This window comes from Bos indicus, chromosome 17 (genome assembly GCF_029378745.1).
Source record: "Bos indicus isolate NIAB-ARS_2022 breed Sahiwal x Tharparkar chromosome 17, NIAB-ARS_B.indTharparkar_mat_pri_1.0, whole genome shotgun sequence".
Taxonomy (NCBI): Eukaryota; Metazoa; Chordata; class Mammalia; order Artiodactyla; family Bovidae; genus Bos; species Bos indicus.
This window is the reverse complement of record NC_091776.1, coordinates 8,412,049-8,429,939: the sequence shown is the minus strand read 5'-3', so window position 1 is coordinate 8,429,939 and position 17,891 is coordinate 8,412,049. Positions and strand designations below refer to the sequence as shown.

The following is a 17,891-nucleotide window of genomic DNA, read 5'->3' as shown; positions in this document are numbered from 1 at the left end:
GGGTCTTTTCCAATGAGTCAGCTCTTCACACCATGTGGCCAAAGTATTGGAGCTTGGCATCAGTCCTTCCAGTGAATATTCAGGGTTGACTTACTTTATGATTGACTGATTTGATCTTGCTGTCCAAGGGAATCTCAAGGGTTTTCTTTAGCACCACAATTTGAAGGCACAATTCTTTGGTGCTCAGCATTCTTTATAGTCAAACTCTCACATTTATACATGACTATTGGAAAACCATAGCTTTGACTATATGGGTCTTTGATGGCAAAGTGATGTCTCTGCTTTTTAATACACTATCTAGGTTTTTCACAGCTTTCCTTCCAAGAAGCAAGTGTCTTTTAATTTCATGGCTGCAGTCACTGTCTGCAGTGATTTTGGAGCCCAAGAAAATAAAATCTGTCACTGCTTCTACTTTTTGCCTATTTGCCATGAAGTTATGGGACTGGATGCCATGATCTTAGTGTTTTGAATATTGAGTTTTAAACCCATTCCCTTCCATTTTAGTTCATTGTTTCCTAAGATGTCAGTGCTCACTCTTGCCATCTCCTGCTTGACTTGGCCAATTTACCTTGATTCATGGACCAATGAATGTTCCAGGTTCCTAGGCAATATTGCTCTTTACAGCATCAGACTTTACTTTCACCAGACACATCCACAAATGAGCACTGTTTCTGCTTTGGCCCAGCCCTTTCACTGTTTCTGGAGCTATTAGCAATTGCCCTCTGCTCCTCCCCAGTGGTATATTGGACTCCAGCCTGGGGTGCTCATCTTCCTAAATGATGAGTGTCATATCTCTTTGCCTTATCATACTGTTCACGGGATTCTGGTGGCAAGAATACTGGAGTGATCTGCCATTCCCTCCTCCAATGGACCATGTTTGGTCAGAACTCTCCACTATGACCTGTCCATCTTAGGTGGCCCTGCATGGCATGGCTCATAGTTTCATGGAGTTATGCAAGCTCCTTGGCCATGACATTGAATCACTGTCTATTAGAGAACTACAAACTAAAACCACAGTGGAGTACCAATTCATATCACTTAGAATGGCTAAAATTAAAATACCGATTATAGTGAGTAGTGATACATCTATGGAACAAAAGCCACTCTCCTATTGCTACTGATAGGAAATATGAAATGGCATAACCACTTTGGAAATAAGTTTAGACAAGAGAAATGCAAACATATGTCTATACACAGCCCTGTACATGAATGTGTGTAACAGAATTCCTTGTAGAAGCACATTAAAAACAAACAAACAAACAAACAAATAACCATCATCCGGTGAATGGATTAACACAGTATTTCCACTATTCTAATGGAGTCACCAAAATAGAAAACAGCCACTTTTTAAACTGCAAGTATAATATTTAGAAACAAAAGGGAATATTCTATAAGGCCAATGTATCATCCCGTATCATCTAAGTGATGAATAAGAGTTATATAAAGTACAAGTCTCTTCCTTATTTATAAAAAGAAATAATAAGATTCAGAATCTTACCTATATACTTATATCCTTCTTCCCCATTTACTATGGGTCTCAGCCAAGTTGACCTAAGCCTCAAATTAGTAGACACATGGGCACCTTGAGGAGGGTAGAGTGTAAATAACATTTCAATTGCATTGTGCTTCTTGATGATATCAGAGTATTTTTCACGGTCTTCTGTAAAAAGAATAAAAAACAACATTCTTTTTTAATTTTAGACCTTTTGCAAAATTTCATATTCCTTTCTTTTAAGGGATGAAAATTAAAAACTATTGAAACATTTGAATGCTAATGCTTATTCAACATAGTTAGACAACATAGTTCTCTTTAGCCAAAATACTTTACCAAAAATCTGGTCTTTCAGATAATTCCTAGCAAAAATTAAGGAGTAAAGGCTTACAAGTAGAATTCTCTAACACTATCAGTCTAAAGCAGTGCTGTTAATAGCTTTGAAAAAAAGTAAGATAACCAACTAATAGCATTCATATAATATATACTATAACATAATCATATTTTAATTGCCATTAAACAATAATCTGAGAAAAATATTGAGTAAATATAGAGTTCCATAAACTGCCGCTGCTAAGTCACTTCAGTCGTGTCCAAGTCTGTGTGACCCCATAGACGGCAGCCCACCAGACTCCCTGGTCCCTGGGATTCTCCAGGCAAGAACACTGGAGTGGGTTGCCATTTCCTTCTCCTCCATAAACTACAACTACTGAATCAATGGGAAACAGATGGAGAAACAGTGCAAACAGTATCAGACTTTATTTTTTTGGGCTCCAAAATCACTGCAGATGGTGACTGCAGCCATGAAATTAAAAGACGCTTACTCCTTGGAAGGAAAGTTATGACCAACCTAGACAGCATATTCAAAAGCAGAGATATTACTTTGCCAACAAAGGTCCATCTAGTCAAGGCTATGGTTTTTCCTGTGGCCATGTATGGATGTGACAGTTGGACTGTGAAGAAGGCTGAGCGCCGAAGAATTGATGCATTTGAACTGTGGTGTTGGAGAAGACTCTTGAGAGTCCCTTGGACAGCAAGGAGATCCAACCAGTCCATTCTGAAGGAGATCAGCCCTGGGATTTCTTTGGAAGGAATGAGGCTAAAGCTGAAACTCCAGTACTTTGGCCACCTCATGCGAAGAGTTGACTCATTGAAAAGACTCTGATGCTGGGAGGGATTGGGGGCAGGAGGAGAAGGGGACGACAGAGGATGAGATGGCTGGATGGCATCACTGACTCGATGGACGTGAGTCTGAGTGAACTCCAGGACTTGGTGATGGACAGGGAGGCCTGGCGTGCTGCGATTCATGGGGTCGCAAAGAGTCGGACACGACTGAGCGACTGAACTGAACTGAAATGAATCAATATTCTTAGGCTATGGTCTTTAAGAAAATGTAACATCACCTATACAAGTATTTATGTAACACTTACTATATGTAAGAAACAGCCCCAAGTGCTTTTGAATATTAACACATTTAATTTTCACAGCACACCTGCAAGGCCAATACTGTTACTATCTTCATTTTACATGAGGAATTTGAGGCCCAAAGAAATTAAATAACTTGCCTAAATCTTAGAGTCTGCAACTGATGCAATTAGGATTTGGATTATCTGAGTAGATGCTTTGGCTATACTTTGGCCACCTGATGCAAAGAACTGACTCATTTGAAAGGACCTGATGCTGGGAAAGATAGAAGACGGGAGGAAAAGGGGACGACAGAAGATGAGATGGTTGGATGGCATCAGCGATGTGATGGACGTGAGTTTGAGTAAGCTCCGGGAGTTGGTGATGGACAGGGAAGCCTGGTGTTCTGCAGTCCATGGGGTTGCAAAGAGTCGGTCACGACTGAGCGACTGAACTGAGGAGAAGCTCTCATTTGCAAACAAATGTTTGTCAAGTGAATATGACCTGCATTAACTAGCTTTCAAGTTGTGGTGCTGGAGAAGATGCTTGAGAGCCCCCTGGACTGCAAGGAGATCCAACCAGTCAATACTAAAGGAAATCAACCCTGAATATTCATCGGAAGGACTGATGCTGAACCTGAAGCTCCAATACTTTCGCCACCTGATGCAAAGAGCTGACTAGTTGGAAAAGACCCTGACGCTTGGAAAGATTGAGGGCAGGAGGAGAAGGGCATGGCAGCAGATGAGATGGTTAGATAGCCATCACTGACTCAATGGACATGAGTCTGAGCAAATTTCAGGAGACAGTGAAGGACAGGAAAGCCTGGTAACTGCAGTTCATAGGGTCAAAAAGAGTTGGACACAACTTAGAGACTAAATAACAACGACTAGTAGATGAGAAAGATGAGATTAATGAATAATTTGAATTGTGGAGTGAAAAATCACTGGTTATGGCCCTTGGGCCTTCAGTTTGTGTTTTCAGCTTTTGGTTGATAACCCAATGTCCTAAAATTCAATGAGGCAGTCTACTGAGCAATTAATTCAAAGAAATTCTACCTAGAAATATTTCAAAGAAAAGATACTAATATAAATCTTCATTTATAATCCTGTTGCATTTTTTTCTTTTTTTCCCAACTACCTTCCTTCCTTTTTCTCTTTATTTTTTTAATATCATATTTTGTAGTACAGTAAGTATAAGGCAGTACAATATAATGAGTAAATGAATAAGAAAGTAGATTTGTTGGTAGACACTGTGCCAGGTATCTTTTACATGCTAAGTGGCTTCAACCATGTCCAACTCTTTGCAACCATATGGACTGTCGTCCGCCAGGTCCCTCTGTCCCTGGGATTCTCCAGTCAAGAGTACCGGAGTGGGTTGTCATGCCCCCCTCCAGGAGCTCTTCCTAACCCAGGACTGAACCCGTGTCTCTTACATCTCCTGCATTGACATGCGGGTTCTTTACCGCTAGCACCACCAGGGAAGCCCCATCTATTGCCTCACCCAAAATCCATCTTCACTGTCCTATTTGTGAGACTAGAATATTTTCCCCTTGCCATCTGGCAAAATTTTAAACATCCTTGATAGAAGGCAATCTAGGGAACTAGTGAATAAAGGGGTTCTTCCTGGTTCTGGGGGATTTTCTCCTACAATAAATAGTGACCCACAGTGCCGGGTTTTCTGGGCCATGCTAGCTGGTACCTCACAGGGCTCCTGAGACACACACACCGGGAGCTTGTGGGCACGTTCCTTGTGGCACCACCTTCCCTTGAATGGTTTCCACACTGAGACACTTGCCTGAAAACAGCTTCCCCAGAACCCCAGTAAGTATGTTCCCTGGGAACTACACTAGCATGCTACATTCGTGAGTGTCTCTATTTACTGGGTCACAGCTATGTCCTCTCCAAGAAAAGCTGGATCCAAGTTACAGGGAGAAATACGGTAAGGGGCACTGTTTAAAATTTGTTCGTTCCTTAAGTGCTCTATCCTCAGACTGACAGTGTGACTCCTCTTCTCAATACTTTATAATTAAATTTATTTATTTTTAACTGCAGGATAATTGCTCCACAATATTGTGTTGTTTTCTGTCAAACATCAACATGACTTAGCCATAGGTATACCTATCTCCACTCCCTCTTGAACTTCTTCCCCATCTCCCATCCCAGCCACCCCGCTAGGTTGTTACAGAGCCCCGGTTTGAGTTCCCTGAGTCATACAGCAATTCCCATCGGTTAACTATTTTATTTCACATATGGTGATGTATATGTTTCCATGTTACTCTCTCTACATCTCACCCTCTTCTCCCCGCCCCGCCCCCCGCCCCGTCCCCATGTCCATAAGTTTGTTCTCTATGTTTTCTCAATTCTTTAAGGTTCCTTTTGCCCTTAATAGCCCATCTTGGGCTTCCCAGGTGGCACTAGTAGTAAAGAATCTGCCTGCCAATGCAGGAGACATAAGAGACGTGGGTTTGATCCCTGGGTCGGGAAGATCTCCTGGAGGAGAGCACGGCAACTCATTCCAGCATTCTTGCCTGGAGAATCCCATGGACAGAGGAGCCTGGTGGGCTACAGCCCATGGAGTCACAAAGACCTGGACACGACTGAAGCAACTTAGCACACACCCACAGTCTATCTCAGTGTCCCTAATCTCCATCAGAGTTAATAATTCTTTATGTTAAACATTTCCTGCTCAAATCGCCGTGTAGTTTTATTTTCTAATTGGACCCTGATTGATACAAGCAGACCTGAGTTATAATTCATTTTCTTTTTTAATTTTTATTGGAGTATGGTTGCTTTACATTGTGTTAGTTTCTACCATAGAGCAAAGTGAATCAGCTGTATGTATACACATATTCCGTTATATGTATGCGTATATTCCATCTTGGTTTGGATATCCTTCCCATTTAGGTCACACACAGCACTAAGTAGAGATCCCTGTGTGATACAGGCTCTCACTAGTTATCTATTTTAACATTGTACCAATAGTGTACGTGTCAATCTATGAGCTCTAATCTTTCAACCATCATAACACGCTTTAAAATATTAGACAAATCACATTTATCTCCTGGTGATAGTACTGACCTCTGAGGATTATTGTTAGGATTAAGTGATATAAGAAACATATACAAATTCATAGCACCGTGTCTATAGATACTACATGAGTGTGTTAGTGTATGTAACCCAGTACTACCTCAACAGTAATGAAAAACAAAGAGAGTCAGGAAATAATAAGCTATTGCATCTTTTAATTATAAACACATTAGAGAGTTTTCTGCTCTTTTTAAAAGGAAAAGTTCAAAATTATTCCCTTCTAACTCAAAAAAAGCAGACATCTTTATATGTGCTCAGATATGCGAACAGATATTAGGTATACCTCACCTGCAAGCTGTGGGCTGAGTTGCTCAGTCGTGTCTGACTCTTTACAACCCTATGGACCATAGCCCACCAGGCTCCTCTGTCCATGGGATTCTCCAGGCAAGAATACTAGAGTGGGTTGCCGTGCCCTCCTCCAGGGGATCTTCTCGACCAAGGGATCAAACCCACATTTATATGTGCTCCGATATGTGAATAGACATTAGGTATATCTCACCTGTATAATTTTAAGCTCTTTCTCATCTGTCAACAGAAGAAAGAAAGCCAGTATGACAAAGCAGTGCTAAAGAGTCAACCCTGCTTTACTTTTTCACCCAGGTTGTGCTTCAAGAAGTTGAGCCAGGGACTTCCTAGGCAGTAGAGGTCTCTTGGAGTTGAGAAGGAGGCTAAGGATGCAGCATTAGTTACATTATAAGAAATCACAGTGAAATTAAATACAACCCTGAAGTTTTACTTCACACATAAAATGGGGAGGCAAAAAAGATCAGAGTTTTTTGTCTTTGAAACCATAAAGTAAGAAAGTAAAGTAGGGAAATCTAGCAATAATAGCAGCCTTTTTAGTGTGAAGGGCCAAATTGCACCTAAGGTTTCTCTCTTCCCTAAGATTGATACCTTTCTAACTCTTTTAGCTTAACCAAGATGTTTAAGCAAAATAGCTTTATGCTTATTAGTTTTAATAAAGCATCTTGTTTTCCATCGAGGCCATGTTTCCATTTTGGGCAAAATAAGATGCCTATGCTCAAGTCTAAGCCGTGGTGGATGCAGAACTGCCACTTTCTCTTCCTGGATTATTCTGATTAAACACTAAGCAGAAACTCATGAAGTCTGTGCAATGTTGAACTTGCCGTGATAATGGGATGTCATGAGAGCTACAGAATCAAGCACACGTTGAAGGTGTCTAGTTCAGAGTCTTGCTAATGCCACCATTTGCCATCGAGTAACACAAATGGCAACCCACTCCAATATTCCTGCCTGGAGAAACCCGTGGGCAGAGAAGCCTGGGGGCTACAGTCCACAGCAGCACAAGGAGTCAGACACAACTGAAGCGACTTAGCACACATGCAATAAGATGAAGCCTTGGGGCTTGTACAATATAAACAAAGATAACGATTTCGGATAATTGTACCTTCCGTCATAATGTCAAAATTGATTGCAAGTAAGCATGTTTCATTTTAGAAAGCACATGGCTTGTAAAATATGCACTCTTCTTTTTGTTTTATTACATATGTCACCCTAAGACAAAACAGGAATTTAATTTTTGTCGCTGATATTGCTAACTTGTTATTTATGGAGTATCTGACTTTTAATATACTGCTAAGTCAATATTGCCACATTACATTTAGGTGTAATAATAGGGTTCTCAGAACTCAAAAGAATAAGATCTCTTCCTTACTCCTTCTTCCCCAAGCCATATATGTAATAAAACTCTGCAGATCGCAGGTGGATGTGTCTAGGTCTGGTCTATGGCAGAAGCCCACACAATATTTCCATAAGTCTCTGTTGCTCCCAGATCATCAAGCAGTCACTTGTCTTCATTAGAGGTAGCAGCTGTGACTGAGCTGTGACTCTGGAGCTGACCATCACTGGGGTATGGACCTGACCTGGCACTGATGAGATGAGTGATCTGAAGCAAGTTAGCTAACCTCTTTAAAGCTAAAATCCCCCAGAACCAGGAAGAACCCCTTTATTCACTAGTTCCCTAGACTGCCTTCTATCAAGGATGTTTAAAATTTTGCCAGATGGCAAGGGGAAAATATTCTAGTCTCACAAATAGGACAGTGAAGATGGATTTTGGGTGAGGCAATAGATGGGGCTTCCCTGGTGGTGCTAGCGGTAAAGAACCCGCATGTCAATGCAGGAGATGTAAGAGACACGGGTTCAGTCCTGGGTTAGGAAGAGCTCCTGGAGGGGGGCATGACAACCCACTCCGGTACTCTTGACTGGAGAATCCCAGGGACAGAGGGACCTGGCGGACTTCAGTCCATATGGTTGCAAAGAGTTGGACATGGTTGAAGCGGCTTAGCATGTACAAGATACCTGGCACAGTGTCTACCAACAAATCTACTCTCTTATTCATTTACTCATTATATTGTACTGCCTTATACTTACTGTACTACAAAATATGATATTAAAAAAATAAAGGGGAGAAGAAGGAAGGTAGTTGGGAAAAAAGAAAAAAAATGCAACAGGATTATAAATGAAGATTTATATTAGTATCTTTTCTTTGAAATGTTTCTAGGTAGAATTTCTTTGAATTAATTGCTCAGTAGACTGCCTCATTGAATTTTAGGACACTGGGTTATCAACCAAAAACTGAAAACACAAACTGAAGGCCCAAGGGCCGTAACCAGTGATTTTTCACTCCACAATTCAAATTATTCATTAATCTCATCTTTCTCATCTACTAGTTGTTGTTATTTAGTCTCTAAGTTGTGTCCAACTCTTTTTGACCCTATGAACTGCAGTTACCAGGCTTTCCTGTCCTTCACTGTCTCCTGAAATTTGCTCAGACTCATGTCCATTGAGTCAGTGATGGCTATCTAACCATCTCATCTGCTGCCATGCCCTTCTCCTCCTGCCCTCAATCTTTCCAAGCGTCAGGGTCTTTTCCAACTAGTCAGCTCTTTGCATCAGGTGGCGAAAGTATTGGAGCTTCAGGTTCAGCATCAGTCCTTCCGATGAATATTCAGGGTTGATTTCCTTTAGTATTGACTGGTTGGATCTCCTTGCAGTCCAGGGGGCTCTCAAGCATCTTCTCCAGCACCACAACTTGAAAGCTAGTTAATGCAGGTCATATTCACTTGACAAACATTTGTTTGCAAATGAGAGCTTCTCCTCAGTTCAGCCGCTCAGTCGTGACCGACTCTTTGCAACCCCATGGACTGCAGAACACCAGGCTTCCCTGTCCATCACCAACTCCTGGAGCTTACTCAAACTCACGTCCATCACGTCACTGATGCCATCCAACCATCTCATCTTCTGTTGTCCCCTTTTCCTCCCGTCTTCTATCTTTCCCAGCATCAGGTCTTTTCAAATGAGTCAGTTCTTTGCATCAGGTGGCCAAAGTATAGCCAAAGCATCTACTCAGATAATCCAAATCCTAATTGCATCAGTTGCAGACTCTAAGATTTAGGCAAGTTGCTAAGGATATAAGCCAGGATAAAAGTCCACAGAATAAAACCTTAGACACCTCTCATTTTCCCCTGCCTCTCACATAAGTGAGGCTCATCATGCTTAATACTCAGAGTAGGTGGTGAGTGTTCAGAGAATCCAAATGCCCTTCCATTCCTCTCCCTCAGAGGACGCTGTATTATAGAGGACTCTGCTTCCCTCCTGCACAGCCTCAACCTAAATATTTAAGGCAGTGGTCCTCAGACTGGTATTTTGAGATGTGCAGTGACTTAAAAAAAATTATAAGTGGGATCATACTAAAGACTTATTTTTGTTTTCCCAATATTTTGATCCATGGTAATTTTAACATTATTTAAAGGTTTAAAAACATTATGTGTTCATGACAGGAAATTCTGGAAATACAAAGTATATAGGAATAATTATTACTCTTAATATTTTCCAATTCTAACCCCATATGTGTGATTTTCCTTCTCCCACAACCCCCAAGAAACTACAGTAGAGCGTAAGTAGTTAACAGGACACTTGGCGGCGGATCACTCTTAGCATCAGGAAACAGGCCTAAAGTCATCAGCTCTACGTTATAGAATGCTGTTCTTGTTGCTCAGTTGCCCATTCATGTCCGAGTCTTTGCGACCCCATGGACTACAGCACATAAAGCCTCCCTGCCCCTCAACATCTCTCAAAGTTTGCCCAAGTTCATGTCCATTGCATCAATGATGCCAACCAGTCACCTCATCCTCTGATGGCCTTTTCTCCTTCTGCCCTCAATCTTCCCCAGCATCAGGGACTCTTCCAATGAGTCAGCTGTTTGCATCAGATGACCAAAACACTGGAGTTTCAGCTTTAGCATCAGTCTTTCCAACAAGTATTCAGACTTGATTTCCCTTAAGATTGACTGGTCTGATGTCCTTGCTGTCCAAGTTACTTTCAGGAGTCTTCTCCAGCACCGCAGTTTGAAGGCATCGATTCTTTGGCATTCTGCCTTCTTTAGAGTCCAGCTTTCACAACTGTACATGACCACTGGTCCCTATTGCCTTGACTATATGGACCTTTGTTGGCAGAGTGACGTCTCTACTTACCAACAACACACTGTTGAGATTTGTCATAGCTTTTCTGCCAAGAAGCAATCATCTTCTGATTTCATGGCTGCAGTCACCATCCACAGTGATTTTAGAGCCCAAGAAGAGGAAATCTGTCACTACTTCCGCCTTTTCCCCTTCTATTTGCCATGCAGTAATGGGGCTGGATGCCATGATCTTAGATTTTTTAATATTTAGTTTTAAGCTGGCTCTTTCATACTCATCAAGAGGCTCTTTAGTTTCTCTTTGCTTTCTGCCATTAGAATGGTATCATCCACATATCTGAGGTTGTTTATGCTTCTCCCGCTTATCTTGATTCCAGCTTGTAACTCATCCAGCCTGGCATTTCTCATGATGCACTCAGCATATAGGTTAAACAAACGGGGTGACAGCAGACAACCCTGTCTTATTCCTTTCTCAATCTTGAACCAATCAGTTGTTCCATACAGGGTTCTAACTGTTGCTTCTTGACATGCATACAGGTTTCTCAGGAGACAGGTAAGATCAGGTAAGATGGTCTGCTATTCCCAACTCTCTAAGAGCTTTCCACAGTTTGTCATGATCCACACAGTCAAAGGCTTTAGGGTACTTGATGAAACAGAGGTAGATGTTTTTCTGCAATTCCCTTTCTTTCTCTATGATCCAGTAGATGTTGGCAATTTGATTTCTGGTTTCTCTTCCTTTTCTAAAGCCAGCTTGGACATCTGGAAGTTTCTGGTTCACATAATGCTGAAGTCTAGCATGCAAAGTTTTAAGCATGACTTTACTAGCATGGGGTTTCCTGGTGGCTCAGAGGTTAAAGCATCTGCCTGCAATGCGGGAGACTCAGGTTCAATCCCTGAGTTGGGAAGATCCCCTGGAGAAGGAAATGGCAACCCACTCCAGTATTCTTGCCTAGAGAATCCCATGGAGAGAGGAGCCTGGTAGGCTATAGTCCACGGGGTCACAGAGTTGGACACGACTGAGCAACTTCACTTTCACTTTACTAGCATTGGAGATGAATACTACTGTCTGATGGTTAAGTCTTTAGTACTATTCTTACTACCCATCTTGGGAATTGGGATGAGGATTCATTATAAAACAGGGGTGACAAAAAAAGAAAAACCATCTATTATCACAACTGTTCCCTTTCTAGGATTATTATTAAAAGATATTTTAACACCAAAAATGACTGAGGGACACAATCTCAGGTGCGTTGCGCACAAAGTAAGTTTTGGATTGAATAATGAGAAACTGGAGGTTCTAGGATTTTTGAAAGTGCTAACTTTTTCCTAACGGGCCAGTCCTCAACACAAATTCCGGCACAGACTCAATATTAGGATCAATCCTAAGTGTATCAAGGGACTTTACAACTGACCCTCACTTATTAAACCAGAATAGAAGACCTCATTGTGGAAGTCAATTATTAAGAAGTATTTGCAACTATGGGGCTTCCCAGGTAGCTCAGTGGTAAAGAATTCTCCTGCCAGTGCAGGAGACACAAGGGCCTAGGGTTTGCTCTCTGTGTTGGGAAGATCCCCTGGAGTAGGAAATGGCAACCTGCTTCAGTACTCTTGCCTGGAGAATCTCATGGACAGAGGAGCCTGGCAAGCTACATCCACGGGATCGCAAAGAGTCGGACACGACTGAGCACAGTGCACAGTAAACTTAAAGCCATGAGTAAAAAGTCTGATCACATGTGAGTTTAAACTGGTGGTCAGATTATCTATAACCCAGAGAAAATGACCGATTTCTAAATGTTGTACTTTTAATATAAGGCCATTGTTAAAGCACTTTAAACTTCTATGTTGCATTCATTTTATTTTATTTGAATTAGATGAATGTCATACTTTTTTATCTTGCTGCTTTTATCTAAGCTTTCTCTATTAATTAGTAAATTTAAAAGAATATCAATCTATCAGTTTAAAAAATTACATGTCGTGAACAAGGGAAAGTGAATTTAAAGCATTCCCATTCTGAAATTAATGAAACTTTCCTACATTCAATTTATCTTAAGCTGATATATAAAATCTTAAAGATCACTGATGAAGAAGCAAAACATTTAAGAATCAAAGCCGCAGGGAAAAATGGTTAAGAAGGCAGTTAAATAATATGCCCTTGGATGATATAATCAGCAAAAATAAATTCAAGGAACATAGATCTCTTGTATTATAATTAAATACCAACATTGTTTAACTTAAAGGAGAGCAAAAATGTTCATAACACTTCACTCTGAGTAAATAATCTAAAATAAGAACATGAATTAATTAAAAAATTATTAAAGTGTGGAATATTAATTTAAATTTTTTTAATGTAGCAAGTATTACTACTTTTAAGTCCTCTCATTTCATGACAATCATGCATGTTATAAGTTTATCCAGAACATTTTTGCTATATTATTCAAAGATTTCATGTGGGAACATTGTGTCATTAATACATACATATCTTTATAAATCCAATCAAATTTCTAATACAAAATAGAAAATTAGAGGATTGCAGTCATTTGATTGTTGAATAATCAAAGTAAAGTTATTGCAAAAGGTTCACTTCTTCAGTGGAATAAGTATACAGAATTCATAAATACGCTAAAATTTATTTTTATTTTTATTTCTATGCTGTTGTTAATTTTTAGATTTATAAGCAAATTAAACACATTTGCAATTGTTGTTCATTCACTCAATCATGTATGACCCTTTGTGACCCCATGGACTATAGCAAACCAACCTTCCCTGTCCTTCACTGTCTCCTGGAGTTTATTCTAACTCATGTCCATTGAGTCAGTGATACCATCCAACCTTCTCATCCTCTATTGTCCCCTTCTCCTCCTGCCCTCAATCTTTCTCAGTTTGAGGGTCTTTTCCAATGTCTTTGCTCTTCGCATCAGGTGGCCAAAGTATTGGAGCTTCAGCATCAGTCCTTCCAGTGTATATTCAGGGTTGATTTCCATTATGATTGACTGGTTTGATCCCCTTGCAGTCGAAAGGACTCTCAAGAGTGCTTTCCAGCACCATAGTTCAAAAGCATTAATTCTTTGGCACTCAGCCTTCATTATGGTCCAACTCTCACATCCATACATGACTAGTGGAAAAACCATAGCTTTGACTATCCAGACCTTTGTTGGCAAAATGATGTCTTTGCTTTTTAATACACTGTCTCAGTTTGTCATAGCTTTTCTTCCAAGGAGTATCTTTTAATTTCATAGCTGCAGTCACCATCCGCAGTGATTTTGGAGCTCAAGAAAATGGTCTGTTTCCATTGTTTTCCCATCTATTTGCCATGAACTGATGGGACTAGATGCCACAGTCTTAGGTTTTTGAAAAGTAAGGAAAACCACTAGACCATTCAGGTATGATCTAAATCAAATACCTTACGATTACACAGCGGATGTGACAAATAGATTCAAGGGATAGATTTGATAGACAGAGTGCCTGAAGAACTATGGACGGAGGTTCATAACATTGTACAGGAGGTAGTGATCAAAACCATCCCCAAGAAAAATAAATGCAAAAAGGCAAAATGGTTTTCTGAGGAGGCCTTACAAATAGCTGAGAAAAGAAGAGGAGCAAAAGGCAAAGGAGAGAAGGAAAGATATACCCATCTGAATATAGAGTTTCAAAGAGTAGCAAGGAGATATAAGAAAGCTTTCTTAAGTGAACAAGGCAAAGATATAGAGGAAAACAATAGAATGGGAAAGACTAAAGATCTCTTCAAGAAAATTAGAGATACCAAGGGAACATTTCTCCTTATTGCCAAATTCAGACTTAAATTTAAGAAAGTAGGGAAAACCACTAGACCATTCAGGTATGACCTAAATCAAATCCCTTATGATTATACAGTGGAAGTGAGAAATAGATTTAAAGGATTAGATATGATAGACAGAGTGCCTGATGAACTATGGACGGAGATTTGTGACATTGTAGAGGAGACAGGGATCAAGACAAAAAAAGAAAAAAAAAATACAAAAAGCAAAATGGCTGTCTGAGGCCTTACACAAAGCTGTGAAAAGACAGGAAATGAAAAGGAAAGGAGAAAAGGAAAGACATACCCATTTGAATGGAGAGTTCCAAAGAATAGCAAGGAGCGATAAGAAAGCCTTCCTCAGTGATCAATGCAAAGAAATAGAGGAAAACAACAGAATGGAAAAGACTAGAGATCTCTTCAAGAAAATGAGACATACCAAGGGAACATTTCATGCAAAGATGGGCTTGATAAAGGACAGAAATTGTATGGACCTAACAGAAGCAGAAGATATTAAGAAGAGGTGGCAAGAATACACAGAAGAACTGGACAAAAAAGATTTTCATGACCAAGATAATCACAGTGGTGTGATCACTCACGTAGATCCAGACATCCTGGAATGTGAAGTCAAGTGCGCCTTAGGAAGCATCACTACGAACAAAGCTAGTGGAGGTGATGGAATTCCAGTTGAGCTATTTCAAATCCTGAAAGATAATGCTGTGAAAGTGCTGCACTCAATATGCCAGCAAATTTGGAAAACTCAGCAGTGCCACAGGACTGAAAAAGATCAGTTTTCATTCCAATCCCAAGGAAAGGCAATGCCAAAGACTGCTCAAACAACTGCACAATTGCACTCATCTCACACGCTAGGAAAGTAATGCTCAAAATTCTCCAAGCCAGGCTTCAGCAATATGTGAACCGTGAACTTCCAGATGTTCAAGCTGGTTTTAGAAAAGACAGAGGAATCAGAGATCAAATTGCCAATATCTGCTGGAACATCGAAAAAGCAAGACAGTTCCAGAAAGACATCTATTTCTGCTTTATTGACTATGCCAAAGCTTTTGACTGTGTGGATCACAACAAACTGTGGAAAATTCTTCAAGAGATGGGAATACCAGGCCACCTGACCTGCCTCTTGAGAAACCTATATGCAGGTCAGGAAGCAACAGTTAGAACTGGACATGGAACAACAGACTGGTTCCAAATAGGAAAAAGAGTATGTCAGTGCTGTATATTGTTACCCTGCTTATTTAACTTACATGCAGAGTACATCATGAGCAACGCTGGGCTGGAAGAAGAAAAGCTGAAAGCAAGATTGCTGGGAGAAATATCAATAACCTCAGATATGCAATGATACCACCCTTATGGCAGAAAGTGAAGAAGAACTAAAAAGCCTCTTGATGAAAGTGAAAGAGGAGAGTGAGAAAGTTGGCTTAAAGCTCAACATTCAGAAAACCAAGATCATGGCATCTGGTCCCATCACTTCATGGGAAATAGATGGGGAAACAGTGGAAACAGTGTCAGACTTTATTTTTTGGGTTCCAAAATCACTGCAGATGGTGATTGCAGGCATGAAATTAAAAGACACTTACTCCTTGGAAGGAAAGTTATGACCAACCTAGGTAGCATATTGAAAAGCAGAAACTTTACTTTGCCAACAAAGGTCCATCTAGTCAAGGCTATGGTTTTTCCTGTGGTCATGTATGGATGTGAGAGTTGGACTGTGAAGAAAGCTGAGCGCCAAAGAATTGATGCTTTTGAACTGTGGTGTTGGAGAAGACTCTTGAGAGTCCCTTGGACAGCAAGGAGATCCAATCAGATCCAATCTCCTCCATTCTGAAGGAGATCAGTCCTGTGTGTTCTTTGGAAGGAATGATGCTAAAGCTGAAACTCCAGTACTTTGGCCACCTCATGTGAAGAGTTGACTCATTGGAAAAGACTCTGATGCTGGGAGGGATTGGGGGCAAGGAGGAGAAGGGGACGACAGTGGATGAGATGGCCAGATGGCATCACTGACTCGATGGACATGAGTTTGAGTGAACTCCAGGAGTTGGTGATGGACAGGGAGGACTGGCGTGCTGCGATTCATGGGGTCGCAAAGAGTTGAACACGACTGAGTGACTAAACTGAACTGAACTGAACTGAAGGGAACATTTCATGCAAAGATGGGCACAATAAAGGACAGATATATGGACCTAACAGAAGCAGAACTATTGGATAAAGAAACCTAAAAGACCTTTCCTTTTTTCAGTCTTCATGGAATTTTGACAAAAATACAGAACATATTACTATACACAAATAAGTCATATAGCTACATAAAACATAAATAACATTGGTTAATAATTTGTATAGAATTATGAGAATTCTTTATGAGGGTCATTTTCCTTTATTCTAAAAGCCTATGTTAAAAAAAAGTATGTTAAAACCTATAATAAACTGCTTAAGAAAAGCCTAATGATATATCTGCACTTTTAAAAAGCATTTTTGTCATTAAACAACAAAGATTAAAAGAACTTTACATCTAAATATCCTAAAATAATAATAGTATGAAAAATCCAAGAGCATAATTAAATAATAACACATAATGAGGAATAAAGATTTAAGCTGGGAATGCAACAGGTCAAATAAGATTTAAACTGTCTCCATACATATCAAAAGATATTTAATAAAGCTGAAAAAACAATCTCTTCATAAAGACATTTAATAAATAGGAAGAGAAGGATACAACTTCAAATAAGTATCAACATTACATAATAACATTAAAATTAGTGAGAAAATTATAATGTCCATCATTGACATTACTATCTAATGTCATAAATAATCCAGCTAATGCAAAAGTCAAGAAAAAGATATCTTAAGTTGTATTGTACACAATAAAAGTAGAATTGTAAAAATTTCATATCATTTTCAGGTGGTACAATTGCATACTTATGAAACTCAAGAGAAGATGAAAATTATTATAATTTAGGAGGGCAAAATACAACTACTGATTATAAAATAAGCTTATAAAAATTAGGGCTTCTCATATACAAGAAGAATTTGCTAAATACATACTAGAAAAAGAGCAAGATTAAAAAATATTTAAATCACAAACAAAACAGCTGGAAAGAAAAAAAAAGCCTATGTGTGTGTTTGTGTGTGTGTTTCTGTATGCTGGAAGGAAAGCAAACATTTTCTCATAAATGATTAGAGTCTTATGATTAATTTTAAGTACTCTTTTAAAAATATGCCTTTCATTTTTCTCTGAAGGTCTAAGTCTTGGGATAGCCAGATTAAATCCATTAACATGACTGTACTCTGACAGGCTAAAGACAAATGTCCTTCTCACCTTAGTTAAAATGCTCTCACTCCTAGAGAAATATAATTGCACAAAAAGTTCTTCAAACATAAAAGCACAGTGGCAGCTTTTACTGGGATCCCCATACATAATTGAAAAGAGATTTCTTTTCTCTTGGTTTGGAAGAGTGTCCTATAATGAAAGCTATATCTTAATAGGAAGCATAAAATCACAAATAAGTACTGCTATTCTAAACTGTTAAATTCAAATTACGCAAGTGTCTTGTATTTCTTGCCATGTATTTCCTTTTATTTATTTTTTTAATTTTCCTGTATGTATACATATCCTTAAGGGTTGAGAGAAATTCAACCAATCTCTAGGTTATTTCCCAGTAATATGAGTTTTAAAAAGTATACTGAGGG

At 39.6% G+C, this 17,891-nt stretch overlaps 1 protein-coding gene across 1 annotated transcript in view; it reads right to left on the bottom strand.

Annotated features, from left to right (window-relative positions):
• Positions 1–17,891, bottom strand: part of IQCM (IQ motif containing M) — a 478,048-nt gene that overhangs the window by 74,141 nt on the left and 386,016 nt on the right. Inside the window, exon 13 of the mRNA XM_070769022.1 lies at positions 1,499–1,660. Within this exon, the coding sequence (XP_070625123.1) occupies positions 1,499–1,660 (162 nt within the window). The remainder of the gene's footprint in view (positions 1–1,498; positions 1,661–17,891) is intronic.